At 35.4% G+C, this 24,657-nt stretch overlaps 1 protein-coding gene across 2 annotated transcripts in view; it reads right to left on the reverse strand.

Moving 5' to 3' along the window:
* The window catches only part of CTNNA3 (catenin alpha 3), a 1,753,506-nt gene that overhangs the window by 1,715,272 nt on the left and 13,577 nt on the right, over positions 1 to 24,657 (reverse strand). The window contains exons 1-2 of one of the 2 annotated variants that reach the window (XM_043596447.1): positions 22,121 to 22,223; positions 1,213 to 1,316 (exon numbers count right to left, since the gene is read on the reverse strand). In XM_043596447.1, the coding sequence (XP_043452382.1) occupies positions 1,213 to 1,311 (99 nt within the window). In that variant the 5' untranslated portion in view covers positions 1,312 to 1,316; positions 22,121 to 22,223. Of the gene's footprint in view, positions 1 to 1,212; positions 1,317 to 22,120; positions 22,224 to 24,657 lie in introns of those variants that run through there. The other variant, XM_043596448.1, reaches the window with a different exon arrangement.

Here is a 24,657-nt window from a genome sequence, read left to right on the forward strand (position 1 = left end):
ATATAAGAACAGTAATTCAAAAATATATATATGCACTCCTATGTTTACTGTAGCATTATCTGCAATAGCCAAATTATGGAAACAGCCCAAGTGTCAATCAATGTATGAATGGATAAAGATGTGTTATATATACACTGGAATATTAGTCATCTAAAAAAGAATAAAATCTTGCCATTTTGCAACAACATGAATGGACCTAGAGGGTATAATGCTAAGTGATATATGTCAAGAAAAAAAAATACCATATGATTTCATGTATATGTGAAATTTAAGAAACAAATGAACAAAAAAAAAAAGAAAGAAAGAAAAGAAAAACAACAGCAACAACAACAACAAAAAAAATAGGCACTTGAATTCAGAGAACTGGTGTTTGCCAGAGGGGACATAGGGGAATGGGTAAAATAGATGAATAAAATTAGGAGTAAACTTATCATGATGAGTACTGAGAAATGTATAGAATTGTTGAATCATATTGTATACCTGAAACTAATAAAATACTGTATATGAATTATACTTGAATAAAAAAGAAAAAGAGATAATTTGTCTTAGAAGGTATAATGTGTGATAAGCCTAAAGAGAAGTTCCCTCCCAAATTTTGGGTTAAGGACAAAAAATTTAAGTCTATAGCATTGTATAAGTTTTTTCAAGTTCTGCTTTAAGAACTTCAATAAATAAAATCTGGACTTACATAATAAGTCAGAGAATCATGATGTATATTATGAAAAGATTATTGACTTTATGAAAGACTTTATCACAGAATGTCTTAAATAGTTGCTTTTCTCATACAGTTTAGTATTTTAAAAATAATTTCCTACTTGACAAGTGAGCCACTATGTGCCTTGGGACAAGTCATTGAAAGTCTCTAGGCTCAACTTCCTCATCTATATATAAAGATGGTTTTAACATGCTGCCTACCTCACTCAGTTTTCATGACTATAAAACAAGAGTATTTATATAAAGATACTTTGAAAGCTGTATATACATATTTTTATGGCTGTTGCTTTTAAAAGAGAATCTGGAGGGGGTAACTTTCATAAATTTCTTACTATTACTAAATATATAATTTTTTATATTTTAACAGCACTTTAAAGGACAATTTGAGATGACATACTCATTCTATGAAAATCAACTCTTTTCTTGGTTCATGATCTACTTTTCCCATGTTTTTAGGTCTTCTTCAGTTACACATTGTTATTCCCATGGTCTTAATACCTGGATTATGAGAGGTTCCAGTAGCTTCTCTACAGTGAATGTTTGGACCTGCAGATCCTGAGGATCAATATTCAGCGTGATTGGTGTTTCAGCTGACATGCTGCCTGTGCACAAAAGCAAAAAAAGACACTTATTAATAAAGAAAAATACTTTCTAAAGGGGAAGCACTAATGAAAACCATAGAGTACATGAGATCTGTATTCAGCACCTCTTCCTGGTATCGGCCATAGCTCTCAGATGACCAGGGTGCCAAGTTCACCAACAGAGAAATGAGATATTCCCCATCTGTTCTCGGAGGTCATGTGGTCTAGAATTAGATCTTCCAATGAATTAATCTATGTTAGTATATGTTCATGACTAAAATAATAACGCAGGGTGAGTTTACATTTGGCCAGGAGTCTTAAGGAAAAAAGAATGGCCAAATTGGTGAGACATATTTTACAGCATGCAAGTGCTTTGACTTCCATGAAATCATAGCACTGAGGCAGCCAGCACTCATATTTTGCTTGTTCTTGCTAATGATGACTCAGATGAGGAGGCAAATAGAACTTTGGAAGACATATGACACATCTCTATCTGGGGAACTGTTTGAGGGTTTGATTGGAAAAGAAAGTTGGGGGCAATTTACTTTCCTGTACAGAAAATAAACTAATTTAAATTGGCATGGTTATACATAAAAAGAGAAGAGATTGATACTTGGGCAAGACAAAATAAGAAAAAAATTATAAGCCATCTTTAAGGCATTGACATTAATCTCAGAAATCAGTGAGACACATATATATCAGAAGACCATAAATGGCATGTGTCATAACATATTCAAGTCAACAAATTGGCTATAAAGACTATTAACCAAATCATTAAGCTTACAAATTGGTATCAACTTATTCATAGTCAAGTATTTACTGAAGGTCCACAGAAATAAACAGTAAGAAACATGTATCACCTGTATGTAACTTAGTCTCAAAAAAAAATTATAGTCCACAGAAACATGTGTTACTATCAGTGAAAAAACATTCCCACTTAGCTCTTACCCATTTTCTTCTATAGTTTCCTATATTTGCAGGCTAAGAAAATATTAGATTTTGCCCCCAGAAAATATCCAGATATTCCCTATGGCACTCAAGGAAACTAAAACAAAAATAATTAGGAAGTACAATAGTACTCCCCCCTTATCTACAGCTTTACTTTTTGTGGCTTCAGTTACCCACAGTCAATCATGGTCCAGTCCAGAAACAGATGATCCTCCTTCTGACATATCACCAGAAAATTAATAGAAGTTTGGTGAGCTCTTTATAGATTTTGGATACCAGCCCTTTGTCCGATACATCATTTGCAAATATCTTTTCCCATTCCGTTGGTTGCCTTTTAGTTTTGTTGGTTGTTTCCTTTGCTGTGCAGAAGCTTTTGATCTTCATAAGGTCCCAGTAATTCACTTTTGCTTTTAATTCCCTTGCCTTTGGGGATGTGTCGAGTAAGAGATTGCTACGGCTGAGGTCAGATAAAGAAATTGTGGTTTATATACACAATGGAATACTACGTGGCAATGAGAAAAAATGAAATATGGCCTTTTGTAGCAACGTGGATGGAACTGGAGAGTGTGATGCTAAGTGAAATAAGCCATACAGAAAAAGACAGATACCATATGGTTTCACTCTTATGTGGATCCTGAGAAACTTAACAGGAACCCATGGGGGAGGGGGAAAAAGAAAAAAAAAAAAAGAGGTTAGAATGGGAGAGAGCCAAAGCATAAGAGACTGTTAAAAACTGAGAACAAACTGAGGGTTGATGGGGGGGTGGGAGGGAGAGGAGGGTGGGTGATGGGTATTGAGGAGGGCACCTTTTGGGATGAGCACTGGGTGTTGTATGGAAACCAATTTGACAATAAATTTCATATATTAAAAAAATAAAAAATAAAAAAAATAAACATAAAAAAATAAACAAAAAATTAAAAAAAAGAAAAAAGAAAAAAGAAAATGAATAGAAGCCTAACACTGCGTCACAATGCCTAGGTCATTTAACTCACTTCATCTAATCAAATAGGCTAATTTTACCATCTCACAAGAAGATGAAGACTGAGCACAATAAGATATTTTGAGGAAAAGAGATAAACTATATCGCATAACTTTTATTATACTATATTGTCATAATTTTTCTATTTTATTATTGTTATTAATCTCTTACTGTGCCTAAACTTCATCACAAGTACATATATATAGTAAAAAAAACATAGTATACACAGAGTTTGGTACCATCTAGGATTTCAGGCATCCCACTGGGGGTCTTGGAACATATTCCCCATGAATAAAAGGGGACTACTATACATTTAGTTTAGTTTATGATTTTAGATATAAAGGTAGATAATTGTTTTCTTTTTAATTGACAAATGAGCTCTATGAATGGACAATGGAAGTACAGATAACTGAGGGAAGGAAGGAAAGAAGGATGTAAGGAAGGAGGGAAAGAAGGATAGAGGGAGGAAGGAAGAAAAAAAGAGAGGCAAATGGGAAGGAGGGAGTGATGGAGGAAGGAAGGGAGGGAAGGAAAGGGGGAGGGAGGAAGGAACAAGTACACATTTTCATGGTGTCTTTCTTATCCAGAATCAATCGTTTCAACACTCCTTTAAATCTCAGTGATTTTAGGAGAGAGGAATGTTCTTTTTCCAACACCCTTGCCTCCAACCCCCAGGGTAGGGCCCATGTCCCCCCAACTGCTTCCCCTAATAGTCTATTCCCATTCTCCTCCTAGACCTTTACAACTCCCATTGGCTTACCTCCATAAAATCAGCATCTCCTTGCTCATCAACCTCTCCCACTCTACTGGATCCTTCCCCTAGATCCATAAATGTGTTACTGTATTTATTCCAAAGATAATCATGATCTCCATGTGTATATGTAGGTGAAAAGATCAGTGCTTCTTATCAGCAATGGCCAAACTATGGAGAGAACCCAAATGTCTACCAACTGATGAATGGATAAAGAAGAGGTAGTATGTATGTATATATATTTCAGACTGTGTATACACACACACACACACGTACATTTCTTACTGTTTATTTCTTTGAACCTTCAGTAAATACTTGACTGTGAACAATTTAATACTAATTTGTGGGCTTAGTGATTTGCATAATAGTCTTTATGGACAATTTGTTAATTTGAATATGTTATGATATATGCCATTATATATACATAGACATATGTATATAAAATAGAATATTACTCAGCTGTCAAAAAGAATGAAATCTTGCCATTTGCAACAACATGGATGGAGCTAGAATGTATTATGCTAAATGAAATAAGTTAGAGAAAGATAAATACCATATGATTCCACTCATGTGTAATTTAAGAAACAAAACAGATGAACATATGGGAAGGAGGAGGGGAAAAGAGGAGAGAGGGAAACAAACCACAAGAGGCTCTTAACAACAGAGAACAAACTGAGGCTTGATGGAAGAAGGTAGGTAGGAGATGGGCTAAATGGGTGATAGGTATTAAGGAGGGCACTTGTGATGAGCATTGGGTGTTGTGGGTGGGTACTGTGATGAGCATTGGGTAAATGTAAGTGGGTGTATGTATGTGGGTGGGTGTTTTGGGTATTGTGATAAACACTGGGTACATGATGTACGTGGTGATCACTGAATTCTACTCCTGAAACCAATATTGCACCATATGTTAACTAAAATTTAAATTTAAAAAAGAAGATCAGGGGCGCCTGGGTGGCGCAGTCGGTTAAGCGTCCGACTTCAGCCAGGTCACGATCTCACGGTCCGTGAGTTCGAGCCCCGCGTCGGGCTCTGGGCTGATGGCTCAGAGCCTGGAGCCTGTTTCCGATTCTGTGTCTCCCTCTCTCTCTGCCCCTCCCCGTTCATGCTCTGTCTCTCTCTGTCCCAAAAATAAATAAACGTTCAAAAAAAAAAAAAAAAAAAAAAAGAAGATCAGTGCTTCACCAAGGCCATTCCACACTGTACACCTGATACACATGCAGAGACACATACACACGAAACCATCCTGTAACTAAAAAATCATCTTCATTAACTCTTGCCTTGATTAACTCTAATTCTTAGATTAATAACATAATTTTTTAATAGAAGCAAATACTATAAAAGCTAGAAGAATTACTGCACTTCAGATGCTATGCTACATGATTACACTCCATGATTCTATTACTATAAAAATGGATATTTAAAGTATTCTTGAAAATAATACCAACAGTTGTCCCCAGTGACTTAACATAGAAATTTGTACATAGTCAAGATAATGAATTTCAACTCTGCTTATAATCAAATATACTTCTAATTCTTATAATTCTTTTACATATCTTCAACAAAGTTTGATGTTAAAAACAAAGACAATTAGGCTGGAAGTCTCAAAGGAACCAATTATGACAAATCTAATAATTCCAAAAGCATTTAAGTACAAATTACATTATCCAACATTGACCATACTGCTAAAAACACTAATACATACTAATCACTTTGTGTATAGTACTGAAACATTTTCTAGTCATCAGGAAATTATAAGCAATTTGAAGTGGGAAAACAACTTATGTTTTGAGTGTCCTAGAGTTAGTCTACCCATGTTTTCAAGCAGCTATATAAAATATTACTATTCATCTACAAAAGACTACAGCTGGCCCTTGAAAAACAGGTTTGAACTATGTAGGTTCACTTATATGTGGATTTTTTTCAGTACAGCACTATAAAAGTATTTTCTCTCCCTTATAATTTTCTTAATAACATCTTCTTTTCTCTGGCTTACTTTATTGTAAGAACAGAATATACTATATATATACATATAATACAAACGTGTTAATTGACTGTGTATGTTATTGGTAAGACTTCCCATCAACAGTAGGCTATTTGGGGGCAAAGTTATATGCTGAGGGTGCCTGGGTGGCTCAGTCAGTTAAACATCTGACTTTTGGTTTCAGCTCAGGTCATGATCTTATGGTATGTGAGTTCAAGCCCCACATTGGGCTGCAGGCTGACAGTGCAGAGCCTGCTTGGGATTATTTCTCTCCCTCTCTCTCTGTGCCCTTCCTGTACTCACTCTCTCTCTCTCTCTCTCTCTCTCTCTCTCTCTCAAAATAGATAAACTTAAATTTTTTAAAAAAAAATACCCTCATTCGGGGCACCTGGGTGACTCAGTCCATTGAGCTTCCAACTTTGGCTCAGGTCATGATCTCACAGTCTGTGAGTTCGAGCCCCACATCGGGTTTGTGCTGACAGCTCAGAGCCTGGAGCCTGCTTCCGATTCTGTGTCTCCCTCTCTCTCTGACCCTCCCCCATTCATGCTTTGTCTCTCTCTGTCTCAAAAATAAATAAACATTACTTTTTTTTTAAATACCCTCATTAAAAAAAAAAAAGTTATACACTGATATTCAGCTGTGCAGGGACACGGAGTGTCAGTGCCCTGAAACCTTGCATTGTTCAAGGATCAACTGTACTATAAATGTTGAGAATTTTATCTAAAACCCACATATAGACCTTTATGTGATTTAGGCCTTTAGTGTTTCTCTCTCCTTTTCACTGGTTTTATTTCCTTTCTAAAAGTAGAAACACAATCTCTTTACTCAGCTATTTATCTGAAATACAGAAATCATGTTTCAATAAAGGCTCCATCACTATTGTCAAATGGTTTATTTCAAATGCATTTCTAGCACTGAAATGTTTTGTTTTGGTTTGTCTTGGTTTTGGTTTGGGGTTTGGTTTTTTCCCATCATTCCACCTATCATTCTGATTCCCTCTAACAGAGGCAAATCTAAATTGGCAAATAGGATATTCCTATGGTGACCTTTCTGCATGGCCCAGAACCAATACATAGGCAATAAAATATGTCCTTCAGTCTCCATAACCATAGGGTTCCATCAAATGAGTGCTCACAAAAGAGTTCATTTATTACCCCTCTCGTGACAGGTACTATCCCACATATAAAACAAGTCAAGATTAATGACATTGCTTTGTTCTTTTATATCAGGGACAAAAAGTAAAGGAGTGTTGTGAACTCAAATAAGATCTAAGTGGACTTTCACATATCCTTTCACTACAGATTTCACAACTGATTTTCAAAGCTACACTGAGCATCAGAAATTGGAGCAAGGAAAATAAAAAATTAAGAATAAAAATTATCCATATCATATATAATCCTGCTAAAAGAATGCTTCAGCAAAGAGATAAAAGACAAACCTAATTCAGCCAAAGTATCTTCTAAAACTGTGATTATGTCTTTAATACACATGAATTAAAGAAAGTTGTTGAGAAGTTCATTTTTTCATGCAAAATTATAGAATAATAAACCAACAAGTCCTTGAAGAACCTTAGCTACCTATAATTATTCTTCTTTGAATAAATGCTGTTTCTTATAAAAATCTTTTTGATCTTTTGTATCTGTCCTGTTCAATAATCCTGATTGATTGGAGATCAGGGCAATAATAGGCAGAAAACTGCAGAACTTTGCAAATGAAGTCAAAGCAAGGTCAAAGTCTGACAAATTGTTACCAACTTCTTAGAGCAATACCACAATGTGAATCAAAACAAAAATCCTACCAGGTGGTGGGCATTATAATCTGAGACATTTGCATTTTATAATCCATAAAATCTTAAAAGTTAGAGAGTACTTCCCAAAGAATTCAAGAATAACTCCTACAACATCCTTCATTTCAACAATGTACTGAACTTAGATGAACAGAAACTCTGAGACATTCACTATACTTAGATTCTGGTGATTACTTTTAAAAAGTTCTTCCTTCTGTTGAATTGAAATCTGCCACTTTTTTACTTCTCTCCAAAAGAGACCGTTTTATAAAGTGGAAAGGTAAAGGTTTGTAGACAAAAAGACTAGATGAAACTCCCAGTTTTCAGAATCAAAGGTAAGGAAACAACTTGACAGCAGTAATAGATGTCTCCAGGGGGGGTCCTTAAGGTGGAGCAAATGCACCCATATGTGGACCCTTCCCTTCTCCCCACACTGTCTTATCCACATGCCTCAATTCCCTTTATTCCATTTTATTCCCTGCTTGAAATGGAACTTATATAAATTCTAAATTCATTTAGTTTAACAAGCATTTCATTTCTAAATGCTGCTAACTCAGAGGTCATGGAGTGCACATATTCAAGCACACATTAATATGAACTAGCTCATCCCTCTCCATCTAATACCCATATGTGTCACTACTGTAACACACACCACATTGTACTCCAGTCATATCCCGACAACAGAGGAATTTTAGATCAGAGAGATGCAGAGGGAGGTCAGTGGAAAATGACCCATTTACAAAATTTGCCTTGGGGTGGCCATTCCTTCATAAACATTAAAGAGAAAAGTTTCCACATACTTCTCCCTACTTTAACACATGATCTCCTATCTCCCAATTCTGAAGCTCAGGCTCCTCTTAGTAAAGCTGTAATCCTTCTACATGAATTAACATGTTCTTGTGGGATAGCTTGGAAATCTAATCATCTATAATATGGTTCCTACAGAAAAGGCTCTAACACCAAATATTCAATTTTTAAAAATAAACTCTGTAACAGTTTGTAAGGTAACAGCTTATTCTCCTTTAAGATTATTAAATTCCATAACAGAGTCATCATACTTATCTAATTAATCTCATTTTGTACTCACTTTTCAGCTAAACTGTTCAATTACTTTTCACAAGGATTACTGAAAACCCTAGTCTCCCCATCATATATTTGGACAATTAATTTTTACTTGCCCCTAAATGCAGAGTTTTATTTTGTCCTCCTAGCATTTCATCCTGCAAAATCTGGACTTTTGCTCTCACCAGTCAAAAATTGATTATTAGACAATCCAACATGTTAATACTTCCTCCCAGATTTCTACTTATTCCATTAATTGAATATGACTATAGTCTCCAGTTAAATCAATGAACAAGTGAGAGCCAGGCATGGAAAATGATTTTGATACCACTAGAAATCTCTTTCCACATATGACAATCAAGTAAAAAACACTGTAGATAGGATCTTTTCAACCAATTATTAATCACTTCTGTGTGAAATAATCCACTTTTTCATTTTGTCAACAAAATATATGAAGATTTTTTTAATGCTTTACTAAAATGAAGACAATTTTACTTTCCTATTTAAGAATTCAATTTAAGGGTGACTGGATGACTCAGTTAAGTGTCTGACTTTGGCTCAGATCATGATCTCATGGTTTGTGAGTCTAAGCCCTGCACCAGGCTCGCTATTGACAGTGCAGAACCCTCTCCAGATCCTCTGTCCCCCTCTCCTTCTGCCCACCCCCCACACTCTCCCTCTCTCAAAAATTAATAAACATGAAAAAAATAATTCCATTTTAAAAATCTAGTTTGACATTACTCACTCTTGGAGAATCCATGCTGAATGCTACTAATTACTGCCATTTATTTACATTTTAATTTTTCAGTTTTCCTACAGTTTGGTGCCTAGATGTCCAGTCTAATTTTAAAGGCTACCTTTTTACCTCTTTTGAAAATAAGGATATTTTGCCTTCTACTGCTTTCTGACAGGTCTATTATTTCTTAGTGACTCCCAAGTTCTGTGATCACATTAGCAGATCATTTTAGAATTAAGGGATATACTTTTTCAGAATATATATAATTCAACTAATTTGAAACTATTTATTATTTTGAGATACAGAGACAGAGTGTGAGCAGGGGAGGGGCAGAGAGAGAGGGAGACACAATCTGAAGCAGCTCCCGGCTCTGAGCTGTCAGCACAGAGGCCCATGCAGGGCTCGAACTCACGAAACACAAGATCATGACCTAAGCCAAAGTCAGATGCTTAACCAACTGAGCCACCCAGGCACTCCATCTGTTAATCTCACATCACCAGACTCATGCAGAGGACATATCACTTCCTTATCCTTTTTAGTTCTCTTTCTCTCAGTCTATAACTTTGGAAGTCCCTTTTTGTTTCCTTCAGTATTCCTTCCAACCGTAACACAAATGAGATGTGCATCAGCCTTCCCCACAGTCTTTTCCTAGTTTCAGCCATTCTCTTTTATTTATCGTAATATCTCCCTCCTCCCATCTTTGATCCATGTTCTTTTCAAATTTGTGCTCCCTACACAGAAACACTGAGATTTGGGTCCACTGATGTTATTGTTAAATGATCATTTATAAAGCACTTACATTTATCAGTCACTATCCTAGATTCTGGTGTAAGAAAAAGTAGTAAAGCTAAGGCCCAGCTAGCCATCCATCTTCTTTCTTCATTTTTAATTCATCAAGTTTCTCTTATGCTCATATACAATCCCTTAAAATCATACGTATCATTAATCTAACTTTCTGAAATTTGCTTCTCTTAAAATCTAGGACACCTGTGTAACTGTGTCTAACAATGTCTTGTTTACAATTGTCACCTCTACAACAAAACAGTCACTCTTTCCCAAACCAGTACCCAAAACAAGAGCTGCCCCACTCCTGATCCTCATGCTTTGGAAGAGTCCCTAGGACCAAGGTAATATGGCCACCCAGAGCCCACAGCTACCTTTCCTGACATGCTTAGGGTATCCACTACCCCACCTCTCTGTTTAAGCAGCCCATGCCTACTTCCAGGGCATATGTCAGCCTCTTCCTGCAATCCATCCTACCAAAAATAAATGACTCAATGTTCATCCCTACACTTGAAAGGTTGCTGAGAGGCTGCTTTTTACTAATGCATATTGATGGAGTTTGTATGTACAGGCAGGATTGTCCACTTGCATGTGCTTGAGGCCTCTCAAATGCAAATCAGAGCCAAAAGCCAAAAGAGAAGGGGGCCAACCATATATCAGGAGCAGGAGTGAGCTCCCCATCCACCACCTAATTCTAACAAGAAACTTCAAGGAATCCAAGAATTCTAAATCCAAATCTTGTCTTCCAGGTCATTTTGAAAGTATATTTCTCAAGGTAGAAAGACAGGAGGAAAGAACCTACTAGAACAGCTTGTTAGCTTGACTTATAACTTTTACATATACAAGTATGATATACAGACCCCCATTTACACCTTCACTCTGCTCTCTACAAATGTTAAAAACAGACCTGCCCAAACTTTCTAGCATTCCCTATCACTAAGTTCCTCCTTATTAGTCAAATTTGTTCCTTTCATTGTTTCCTCAATCTTCTAAGATGTAGTTGACCCAGAGGTAGAGTAAAGATTCAGTTGTTCCACTTTTAAGAGAAGACTAGTTGATGTTTCTCAAAATGTATCATCTCACTATGTTACTATAACAGTTTTTTAATCTTCAGCAGGAAAATTTTGACACAATAAGCTTTTGCAACAATACCACTTCCCTTTTCTTCTCCTTTTTCCCCCTCATCCAAATGTTCCATTATTAAGTTTATGGGTTTTCATGCAAGAATATATATTCACTATATGTGTATTTCTCTACTCCCTTCATTAAAATTATTTGTGAACATCCAACATTACATTTGTGAGAAAATAAATAAAATTATAAATACTCAAAAAACACAATAAAAACATTTAATTCATGATTTATTGCTATCTATGATATTATATTTAATTTGTGTTTTTCTAGGCATCTATATTTTTTTTAATTTTTTTAATGTTTATTTTTGAGAGAGGGAGAGAGACACAGAGTGTGAGAAGGGGAGGGTGAGAGAGAGAAGGAGACACAGAATCTGAAGCAGGTTCCAGGCTCTGAGCTGTCAGCACAGATCCCGACGTGGGGCTCAAACTCACAAACTGTGAGATCATGACTTGAGCCAGAGTCAGCTGCTTAACCAACTGAGCCACCCAGGCACCCCTATTATTATTTATTAATGACTGACCTTTTCCTATGCTATTTTTCTCTGGATAATTACAATGCATAGTATCTATTCACATCGTTTTCTATGCCCTAACTATTGTCATAACTCAAACACACACACGCGCATACACACACAAACACCTTTGATGGTTTTATCTGGGAATAAGTTTCTTTTCCTCAAGTTTAAAGTGTTTGATAATGTCAACAAGTATCCTACCAAAAGTATCTTTGGACTTAATGTGATTTAATTCTGTAAAACTCTATTTAGTGAACTATAAAGGAGAAATTTTTTAGTAGGTGCCAATTGCAACCATCATCACAAATGTTAATCTTATCTAATACTCTATACTTCCAAAATATCAGAAAAAAATGGTGAGCAACTAGTGAAAGGTTTGCTACTCCTGAAATAATGTCATAAAAGAGAACATCTATTTTGTCATTAAAAATTTATCTTCAGTGCATAGCAAATCTTTGTAAGCCTCCGTCTCCCTTATCAGCACCTCCCCTTTCAAAAGGGTTAGCATAACATAGTTGGAAATAATGTGAAGGATTGGAACCAAATGCTAAGTGACCCCCCAAAAAAATCTAAATCAAAATAAACAGGTTTAAGTAAAAAAAGGAAAGGGGACATGAGGAATTTGGTGCACAATACTATTACAGTTAGTTTTATACAACAATCTTGGCTACAGTAAAACAGTCTCTATACATATCTGTTTTCCAACCCCACCTCCCTCCCCACCCCTATCCCACCTCCATGGTTCCAATGCCATCATTTCTGGATTGTTTAACCCACCAAGAAAGAAATACACACATCTTTTACTCACTTGGTAAAGAAAGGGATCTCAGGTTTATCACAGAGTCAATAAAATCAAGCAACTGCCTAATATATATAATGGAGAAATAGCTGGGTATCTGTCTTTTCAGGTGTTCTTCCTACATATTACAAATACCTTCCATGCATTTATTTGTACATCAATAATCAGTGTAAGCTCTTCTACCTAGCCTTTTCATCAGCTAAAAAGCAATGGTGTGAGATCAGAAGCACACCTAGACTATAGGCCATCATTCATTTATTCATTAAACTTATATTTATTGAGTTTCCACTTTACACCAGTCAGAGGGTAGGGGGAGACCATAAACAATAAATATTTTAAAAATATATGAAAATTGTTAGTACATTATAAAATGACATAAGCTATGGAAAAAAAAAGACAAAGTTCTACTTTGTAAGTAAGTAAGCAGGATTCGGTGGGAGAGACACTGGGAGTAGACTGCAATATTCAAATAAGATAAAGATTAGCTCCATTGAGAAGAACATTTGAACAGTTGAAATAATGAGGAAATTAGCCAAGCAGATACCTGGAAGCAGAGCATTCCAGGCAGAGGTAACAGAGCAAAAAGTTTGAGACAGGAGAGTGTTGGTATGTTTGCAGAACATCACAGAAGTCAGTGTAAGTGGGATAGAATGAGCTACAAAGAGCATAGTAAGAGAGATCAGAAAGGTAATGGAGTTGAAGGCATGTGGCTGAAGATCATGTTGAGCCACCTGGAAAATATGGCAGGGGTCTGAGCATTAAAGAAACGTGATCTGGTTTATATTTTGGAAGGATCACTCTAACCAATAAAATGAAGTATGGAGGACAAGAGCAGAAGCAGGGACACTGTTGGGAGGCTCCTGCTTACTAGTGACTTTAGACAAGTTACTGAACCTCCCTAAATATCACTTTCCTCATCTGTAAAATGAGAATAATGAGAGTACCATCCTCAAAGGGATCTTGAAGATTAAATAAGAAAATTCACATAAAAGCCATAACTTAGCCAATATCTCTGACACCTAACAAGGGCTCAACAAATATTAGTTGTCATTATTATCCCCTTTCCAGTAGGATAGCGGAATCTACTTATCTACTTTTAGGATAACCAATCTCTTTCACCTATAGAGAGCTTTAATTATTATTCAAGAATGCTTTCACTCTTTGTTCCCTTAACAAAAGAGTTTAAAATAAAGCTTTCCTCTGATGCCTCATTTTATTGTATCTTTTGACTTCTAACTCTATGGCATATTTCCTACATGCGCACTAATCAGAAAAGCAACGTGCCTAAATAGTCTTTTAAAAAAGATCCTGGGACACCCTGGTAGCTCAGATGGTTAAGCATCAGACTCTTGATTTTGGCCCAGGTCATGATCTCATGGTTGGTGAGATCAAGCCCTGAGTTGGGCTCCGTGCTGTCAGCATGAAAACTTTTTGGATTCTTGCTCTCTCCTTCTCTTTCTGCCCCTCTGCTGCACTCATTCATGGTCTCTTTCTTTCTCTCTCTTTCTTTCTCTCTCTCTCAAAATAAATAAATAAATAAACATTCTTTAAAAATACTTTTCTCTGGAACTCTGGCTATGTATCTAACCCTATTTAACTATTTCTCATCCCACATGCTAAGTAAGTACTCTCTCTATAAAACATAAAAGACTTTCTCCTCTTGCTTCAAAACACCACTTTCTACCCTTCTGGCATTCTTTCCCAATAACTTCTGTTGGCTTATCACTACCTGCTGTTAAGGAGGGGTGTTACCCTAGGTTCAACCCCTAACATCCCATTCATTGCTCATCTTACACTGTTCTCTCTGGGTAATCTCATCCTAGTTTCAGTTCTACTTAGAACCTGAGAATCTAAAGTCAAATCTGTCACCTGAGCTTCAGAGCTCCCAAATTCATTGACCACTGGGCCATTTCACAGGCACCTCAAAACTGAACTCATGATTTTTCCCCCAAATCTGTTGCCACGATCTTTAGTTCTGATCTAGATTACCACAGCTGGGCACCCAACCCAGCACCATGAATATCATCCTAGAATATTTTCTTTCACTCTGCCCTCCACATCAGATTGGTGAAACAGTCATATTGCTTCTATCCCCTCAACTCCTCTCATATTGTCCATTCCCTCTCCATTCCCATTATTTCTTCCTTTGTTGAGACCCTCATTAGACTCATTTAGATTTTGTAATAATACCCTAACTGGTCTCCCTTCTTCTAGTTTTTCACAATCTCTAATTCATCCTTCAAACTATTCCCAAAGTGATTTCTCTAATATAAAATAAGATAATGCTGGAGCATCTGGCTGGCTCAGTTGGAGGAGCATGAATCTCTTGATCTTGGGGTGCTGGGTTTGAGCCCCACATCCCCACATGGGAAGTAGAGATTACTTCAAATAAATTTAAAATTTCTAAAAAAAAATCTTAAAAATAAGATAATGTTGCACTAATCCCCCCCTTGAAACCCTCAATGATGCTCCATTTTGAACAATAAAGTTCAGGTTCCACTGAATGACTCGAGGCAATTTTGTCTGTCCTATGTCTCTAGCTTTCTCCCTCTCTTTGGCCCACCTCCTCCTTGTTCTCCATCCATGGTAAAGAATTTGAAGTTCTCTGAATAGATCATACTGTTTCATGTCCCTAAACTTTTACTCACTGTTCTTCCTCTGCCTAGAGTGCTCCTCCCCAACAGCCACTCGACAAACACTTGCTCATCATTCCAACTTCAACTCAAACAATCCTCTTTACATCTTCACACACATGCACACACTCATAAAAGAAGGAAGCAATGCTTCCTTATCTCTGTACCTTACACAGATCTCTAAGAGAATCATCATCATTCTACCATCTCCTAGGATTTCTCATACTATATGGTAGAATAAATGCATGTTTATGTCACTTTCTTGCATCAAAACTAATAAAAGACAAAAAAGATTAAAGTTAGAGGCACTATACTCAAGGAAACTTATAATTACCCCAAATTACAAATATAGAAATACAGGGGCACATGGGCGGCTCAGTCAGTTAAACGTTGGACTTTGGCTCAGGTCATGATCTCATGGTTCGTGGGTTCTAGCCCCACACTGGGCTCTGTGCTGACAGCTCGGAGCCTGGAGCCTGGAACCTGCTTCGCATTCTGTGTCTCCCTCTCTCTCTCTGCCCTTCCCCCACTCATGCTTGCTCTCTCTCTCTCTCTCAAAAATAAATAGTCAAAAAAATCTTTTTAACAAATAAATATAGTTAAATCTTGACCAAAAAAAAAAAAAAAGGAGGGTGAAAGCCTGTACACATCTCAGTGGTAAATAACATTCTTTTTTTTTTTTTGTAGATTTTATCTTTAAGTAATCTCTACACCTAACATGGGACTCAAACTCACAATCCCGAAATCAAGAGTCACATGTCTACTGACTGAGCCTGCCAGGCACCCTGTTAAATAATTTTCCCTAAAAGGGCCACAACCCTAGAATTCCTCCTGTCTGCACATCCTTTGATTAGAGTATTAAGATGTAAGGCATGGATAGATACAGGATCAAAAAGGGATATCCCCTGTAAAGACCCAGTTTGAGACTATAGAAACACAGGAATGGTAGGGCAGGATTCGCATGATGACAAGCCATTGCTCTTTTCTTTTTCTTTTTTTTAATTTACATCCAAGTTAGTTAGCATATAGTGCAATAATGATTTCAGGAATAGAATCCAGTCATTCATCCCCTATGTGTAACACCCACTGCTCATCCCAACAAGTGTCCTCCTTAATGCCCCTTCCCCATTTAGCCCATCCCTCCCATCCAAAACCCCTCCAGAAACCATCAGTTTGTTCTCTGTATTTAAGAGTCTCTTATGTTTTGTCTCCTTCCCTGTTTTTATATTATTTTTGCTTCCCTTCCCTTATATTCATCTGTTTTGTATCTTAAATTCCACATATGAGTGAAATCATATCATATTTGTCTTTCTCTGATTGACTAATTTCACTTAGCATAATACACTCTAGTTCCATCCACGTAGTTGCAAATGGCAAGATTTCATCCTTTTTGATTGTTGAGTCAGACTCCATTGCGCATATATATATATATATACACACACCACATCTTCTTTATCCATTCATCAGTCAGTGGACATTTGGATTCTTTCCATACTTTGGCTATTATAGATAGTGCTGGTATAAACATTGGAATGACATGTAATTTCTAACTGTCCATGATTAAGCCCACCTCTCCAAGGGAACTACTAGAGATTAAGTAGAGTGGAAGAAAGAAGCAGAACCACCAGTTCACAATGCTGATAGCCAGTGACTTAAAGTACTTTGCCATGAAGCATATTGAGTTTTGGAGCACCAAACAGTAAAAGAAAACTTTTCCTTGAAAGCAAAGGAAATAACTTTCATGAGAAACTATTCAATATCACAAATAGATTAAAAATTGCTGATTATTGGGGTGCCTGGGTGGCTCAGTCAGTTAAGTGTCCGACTTCAGCTCAGGTAATGATCTCGCAGTTCATGAGTTCGGGCCCCGCATGTGGCTCTGTGCAGACAGCTCAGAGCCTGGAACCTGCTTTGGATTCTGTGTCTCCCTCTGTCTCTGCCTCTCCCCAACTCTACTCTGTCTCTCTCTGCCTCTCAAAAATAAAGAAAACTAATAAAAAAATTGCTGATTATTATCTTAACTTACACTCTGCATTATTCTTCAGTAAATGACTAGTGGTATACAAAGATCAGTAATGGAAACTCTACATAAAAAGTACAAAATAAAAAACAAAGAGAAAAGGAGAGGAACCAAAAACTTTATGAATAAGAATTAACAAAGGAAACAGAGGAAGAGGTCACTGAAATAGTTATATGTGGACTCAAACACACACACACACACACATACAAATAATATGTTCTCTCTTTCAAAAAAATTGAAAGAAAAGTTACAAGATTCAAAAAACAGATAAAACATAAGGGAATGAAAAACAAGATAAAAGAACTCAAGAAACAAACACAAGCAAAAAAAAAAACATTACAAAGATAAAAGTAACAGAAGCATCCAATATACATGAACTGAGAGGACATTTTGGAAACATGGTGGAAAACTAGCAAAATCACATATCTAAAAAGATGGAAAATCCCAAACACTCTTCTTTCCTCATCTCTCATAACGAGGGATCAATAGATAGATATTAGTTACAGTTGAGTGAAATTTAAAATAATTTCTGATTCAAGGAAAAATATGCAACTAGGCCTTAAGCATATAAGAAGCTGCCCAATCATTGAAAGTGAGGGGATACAGAAACATTTACCATCCAATGGATATCAAAAGAAAGCCAGGGCAGCACTAATTTATGAGAAAAAAATAGACTTTAAAACAAAAACTGTAACAAGAGACAAAAAAAGAAAGGACACTATATAATAATAAAGGGGACAACCCAACAAGAAGATATAACAATTGTAAATATTTATGCATCCAACATGAGCATACAAATATATAAAAGTTAATAATAAACATAAAGGAAATAATCGATAGTAATACAGTAATAGCAGGGGACTTTAACCACCCACGTACATCAAAGGACAGAAAAATCAAACAGAAAATCACTGATTTTGAATGACACACTGAACCAGATGGATTTAACAGATATATTCAGAACATTCCATCCTAAAACAGCAGAAGACACATTCTTTTCAGGTGCACATAGAACACCATGCATCTTTTCTGACCACAAGGCTATGAAACAAGAAATTAACTACTAGTAAAAGTCTAGAAACAGCACAAATACAAGGAAGTTAAATAACATGCTACTTAACAATGAATGGGTCAACCAGGAAATCAACGAAGTAAAAAAGTACCTGGAAACAAATGAAAATGAAAACACAATGGTCCAAAATTGTTAGGATGCAGCAAAAGCATTCTAAGAGGCAAGTTTATAGCAATACATGTCTACCTCAAGAACTGAGAAAATCTCAAATGAACAACCTAACCTTATACCTAAAGGAACTAGAAAAAAAAAAAACACACAAAACCAAAATGCAGCAGAAGGAAGGAAATAATAAAGATCAGAACAGAAATTAATGATATAGAAACTAAAAAAAACAAACAAAACAAAAACAAAAAAACAATAAAACAGATGAATGAAACCAAGAGCTGCATTTTTTTCCAAGATCAACAAAAGTAATAAACCTCTAGCCAGACTTTTCAAAAAAGAGAGAGAGAGAGCACAAATAAACCACGAATGAAAGGGGATCACAAATAACAACCAACACCACAGAAATACACACAACTGTAACAAAATATTATGAAAAAACTATATGCCAACAAACTGGACAACCTAGAACAAATGGATAAACTCCTAGAAACATAAAACCTACCAAACTGAAGCAGGAAGAAATAGAAAACTTGAACAGACCAGTTAACGGTAATGAAACTGAATCAGTAATCAAAAAACTCCGAACAAACAAGTCTAGGACCAGATGCTTTCAGAGGCGAATTCTAGCAAACATTTAAAGAAAAGTTAATATCTATTCTTCTCAAACTATTCTAAAAAACAGAAAATGAAGGAAAACTTCCAAATTCATTCTGTGAGACCAGTATCACCCTAATACCAAAACCAGATAAAGACACCACGAAAAACAGAACTAAAGGCCAATATCGCTGGCAAAGACAGATGTAAAAACCCTCAACAAAATACTGGCAAACCAAATCTAACAATACATTTAAAAAATCATACACTACACTCAAGTGGGATTTATTCCTGTATTGCAAGGCTAGTTCAATTTTAACACATGATCAATATGATACACCACATTAATAAAAGAAAGGATAAGAACTATATGATCATTACAGTAGATGCAGAAAAAACATTTGACAAAGTACAACATCCATTCATGATAAAAACCCTCAACAAAGTAGGTCTAGAGGAAACATATCAACATAATACAGGCCATATATGAAAAACCCACAGCTACATCCTCAAAGTGAGAGCTTTTCCTCTATGGTCATAAACAAGACAGGGGTGTCCACTCTTACCACTGTTATTTAACACAGTACTGGAAGTCCTAGCCACAGCAATCAGACAACTAAAAAGAAATAAAAGGCATCCATATTGGTAAGGGACAAGTAAAACTTCCACTATTTGCAGATGAGATGATACTACATATAGAAAGTGAAAGACTCCACCAAAAAACTACTAGAACTGATCAAAGAAGTAGTAAAGTCACAGCTACAAAGACTCCACCAAAAAAACTACTAGAACTGATAAAAGAAGTAGTAAAGTCACAGCTACAAAATCAATATACAGAAATCTACTGCATTCTTATACACCAATAATGAAGCAGCAGAAAGAGAAATTTAAAAAACAATCTCATTTAGAGATTTATATGTATGATTCATAATTTTTTCTCGAAAGAACTCTAACTCAACCTGCATGTGTTCACAGTACAAAAACACAAAAATAAGCGCTGTGAGTATTTTTTGTTTTTTTACTGCCCTTTAAAAAATAATCATCTCTTATTAATCTTATTTTTAACAACAGAATTTTTAAAAAGAGTCAAATGATGGCCCTGGATTCAACATGTTAATTGGATATCTGAAGATTTCACTGCAGATACTTAGCAAAATTTTAACTGCTACATTTCTGTTCGTTTTCAGTACAATGGGTGAAAACAATCAGTTCGCAAGCTTGTTCACTTACACAAGCTGGGTTTAGTATGGTGTGTGGTACGGAGCCCAGAGTCTCCAACACAGTAGTTGTATTTTGAGTATTTAAAGATCAAAGTACGTTAAGAAGTCCTGTCTGAACTCCTTCCTGTCTATCCAACAACTTCCTTCCCAGCTAGATTGATCCACTTAATTTTGACCTATCATTAGTTGAAATTCAAGTTAAATTTATCACTAAACTGAAAGAGTGAAAGGAAGGAAAATAGCTAATCTCAATTACAACAATCTATTTTTTAAAATACTAGGACAAGATTCATAGATTCATACAAAATTAGCAAATATATTTTATTGTAAAAATTGCCTTGATCATGTCTGTTTTAAAGATGTAGATATTTGACCTTATTTAGATAAATTCTTGTTGTTTCTAAAAAACTAACCTTCTTAAATCTTTCTTCTGAATTGAATAACAAGACCGAATCTTTTTCTGCTCCTAGAAAACTTGGAGCCACACTTATGCCCACATAAATCAGCGTGTGGGTTAAAAGGGCAGCAGATCTCCACTTTTTTTCCACCAAAACAGAAGTGACATTTAAAAAGTATTTAATATTCACTGTCCAACATACTCTCCTCACTCTGAACTGCCACCCACAGTAAGGAAGACAACTGGTTTGCATGAAATACCCCTGTAAGATTTCTGTAAACCCTGAATTTTCTCCTCCATCAGTCCGTAAGACACTAGAATCACAAAACCATAATCAAAGCTGCTGCATTTTTTGCGTTATTCCTGACTGTTTTATATCCTAATGCTTGTTTTCCTTTCTTCTTTCACTCCACTTTTAATTTGTCCTATCTTGAGTTTCATATAGCCTTGTAAGTCACCTTAAATCCTTTCTAGAAAAAGGAATAAATAAATAATCATTCCATGTATCTGCAAAAGCAATCTCAATTTACCTTAGATAAAGCCTTAAAACTTTAACTCCTTGCTGCCTCTTAACTATTCTCTACCACACTGAACACAGAAATATTGAAATCCAAGTTCTTTCTTTTTTATCAATGCCCTGTTTGAAGATATTTAAGGCTACATACCAAAAATACAGGAAAAGCACCCATGCACAATTTAAGTTTAGAGGCCCATGATGGAAATTGAATTGTTTGTGCAAATAAAGAAACTGCTTGCTGCACGACTTTTATGTGTAAAGAACGTAAAGCTTCCAGTTCCTTGCATATACTTCCAGTTACTCAAATATAAGAGCTCAGTTACACAGCAGGAATTTTTAAATGCTCTGATGTAACACTACTATAGCTTGGTCACTGGCACAGGAGCACTTGTTTAAGTGCTATTTTTAAAACTACTAATAAACACACCAAATAGCAGAATTGAGCCTCTGCTCAAGTGAGTTGCCTAAGTTGTTGTGAAAGAAAAAAAAAATGTGTAAGAGAATCACATTTTTATCTAAATCTGAAATGCCTGCTAATCTATTAGAAAAAGCAGACATTTATAAAATTGGAACTTTCATAAAGTAGTTTAGAGTTTAGTGTTATTAAAAGGAAAATTAGTTATAAAACTAATAAATGCACAGCATAGTATTTCTATTCATCCCATTTTATAGAAATAATGTCCTTTTATTTCCCCCAAAGTTATCTAACCAAGCAACAGATAATCTAAAATTATCAGATTTGCTTTACAGCAAAATTGGATCTTAAAAAGTTTGACACTTCACTCACCTACTGCAGGACAGAGTATTGCCCATATACAGATACTAAATCAATTGTCTAAGCAATTTCTTGTATTTAGAAATTCAGTGCCACTCTTACGGCTCACAATTTGGCTTATGATGCATCTGTAAGCAAACAGCCTGACAAGCACCCTAGTGTATTTCAGGATGACTGACGGGACACAGTGGCTCAAGCACAAGGGGGGGATGGGTGCTCTTAAAGCAATATGCCAATGGAGAGCGACATCAAACAGTAGAATCAGACCTAAAATTTTATTTTTCAAATCTGCAATGAAATGATATATCGTTCAGTATAAACTTTTAAACATAACTTTTGTGTGTGCTGTGTTCCCAAAACATTGTGAATTCCAAAGTGGCTTTAAGAATTTTTAAAAAATTTAAATTTAACTGATGAAATTTAACTGATGACAATAAATTAAATATGAGTTGCTATCAGAAATAGGGAAGCAGATCCATGCAGTTTGTCCCCTGCTGTGTTCCTTCCCTATGGCCTGCCTACTTCCCTGGTTAAAACTTGGATCAAAAGATTAGAAAATTTCAATTATGGATATTTCCATATTAGTTTCACTTCAGAAAATATTCAAGTCATACATTGGCATCATTCTCCACATTTGTAATCTCTCCTACATTATTTCACAATACTCTCTCTGCACTGTTCAATCCTTTTTTACAGCAATCAGCTCTTTAAAAAAAAAAAAAAAAAAGCTACTCATTTTTAAACACAATCCCTAATTTAGCCAGCAGAGGGTATCATTTGATTCTGAAAGCCCACAGTATTTCATCCAATGACATTTATTTTTATACTTCAACTACAAAATGGGACACACCATCTCAATTTTCATTATTAAATATGTTTAAAAATATCCCATTTTATTTTGCCTATATTAATTTGACTTTTATATAGCCCATATTAGTGTTTAATACTTCTCATCTGTGGCAAAGTCTACCATTATTTCTTCTATCAGCTCCAAGAGATGCATTGTCATGGTAGTGAGAGAAAGACTAAGAAGTAGCAGAATTGGGTTCAATCATCAAAACGACTTTCCACAACCCTAGATTTTTCTGGGACCAAAAATAGCAAACAAAGAAACAAATAAAAACCCTACGTAAAGATTCCAAGCCCCATTAGAAAATTTAAAACAAACTCCAAAGAAAATAAAACTACACTATAATACAAAATAATTTCTCTTCAAAATTACATATGATATTTGTAAACTGTTAACTAATATTTTCTAATTGCCTTGTTTGGTATTTGTCCATTCTATATGGACAAATTATAATTAGCTACAGCAAAATTCTAGAAGACAGGGATCCTGTTATCACAGAATTATTGTATTTCTCATGAGCATACAATGTTACGACTAACAAAGTCCTCATACAAGCTACAAATTCCCTATTTTACAAATTCAGTTTTGAAAAGCCTGAATATTGATTTGCCTGATTTACTCTAAAAATAAAGATTTTACCATCTAAATAGCCAAAAATCATTAACTACCACAAATTTATCTTGACTGAAGATAAAAATTTTCTATGCTTCCCTGAAGCTATTATCACAAACATTAAGTTTACTAAGTTAACTTGGCAAAAATAAAACAGATCTAAAGGCTCAAAGAGTGAGCTCTCTTTTCAAGCTCCTAAACTTACCCCTAATGACACAGCCTTTATGCTCAAGTATTAAATTTTCCAAAGAGAAAAGAAATAATCATTCTCTTCCTCAATTGTGATTCAAAATAGGAAATTATAGCTTCTTTTCCTTTAAAAGAAAATTCTATTTCTGATAATGAAAGCAAGTTTTGAGTTCCTCACTCTACAAAATCATTTTTTAATAATTGAATGTGGCAGTTTCTTTCCTCATATAATAACTAATGGTAGCTATGTAAAAATCATCTTTTACACTTGGAAATAAAGTATACCATCTTTTCAACTGTAATGGATTTTTTTCAGGAAATTTTGTATTGTTAATTTTCTGAACTGATATATTCCCTATGATACAAAAGAGATACTTAGAATATATGCATCCATAAGAAAACTGAAATATCAGTTTTGCAAGTAATTTGCTTATCCTTTTTAACCAATCATCAAAAAAAATCTAAAATCATCCAATTTTAGAATATACAGATAACTAATTTTTTTGTTTTCATCTAACCACTTAATTCTACTGTACTTTCCAACTATGAGTTTGGTTCCTGACACAGGCTCCCCTGAAGTATGTCTCATTCAGCAATTTTTGGTTTCCCTAGTGCCTTAAGAAACTATACCTACAAGGTCTTGTTAGTCTCAATTCTACTTGAGGATTAAAAAAAAAATTTTTTTTAACAACAATGCATGGCCTGGGGAGAGATTGAATGGTGAATAAATACTATTTAAAATAATCTTTTAGCAAAAATGCCCCCATATATTTTATGTTCAATTTGAATTTGTAACATACTTTTTATATACAGTCTTTCATTTTATTTTGGAAACTAGTTATTATTTCCCTAAACTATTGCAGTGGACTTATAACAGATAATATTCACACCAATGAGA

Source organism: Prionailurus bengalensis, chromosome D2 (genome assembly GCF_016509475.1).
Source record: "Prionailurus bengalensis isolate Pbe53 chromosome D2, Fcat_Pben_1.1_paternal_pri, whole genome shotgun sequence".
NCBI lineage: Eukaryota > Metazoa > Chordata > Mammalia > Carnivora > Felidae > Prionailurus > Prionailurus bengalensis.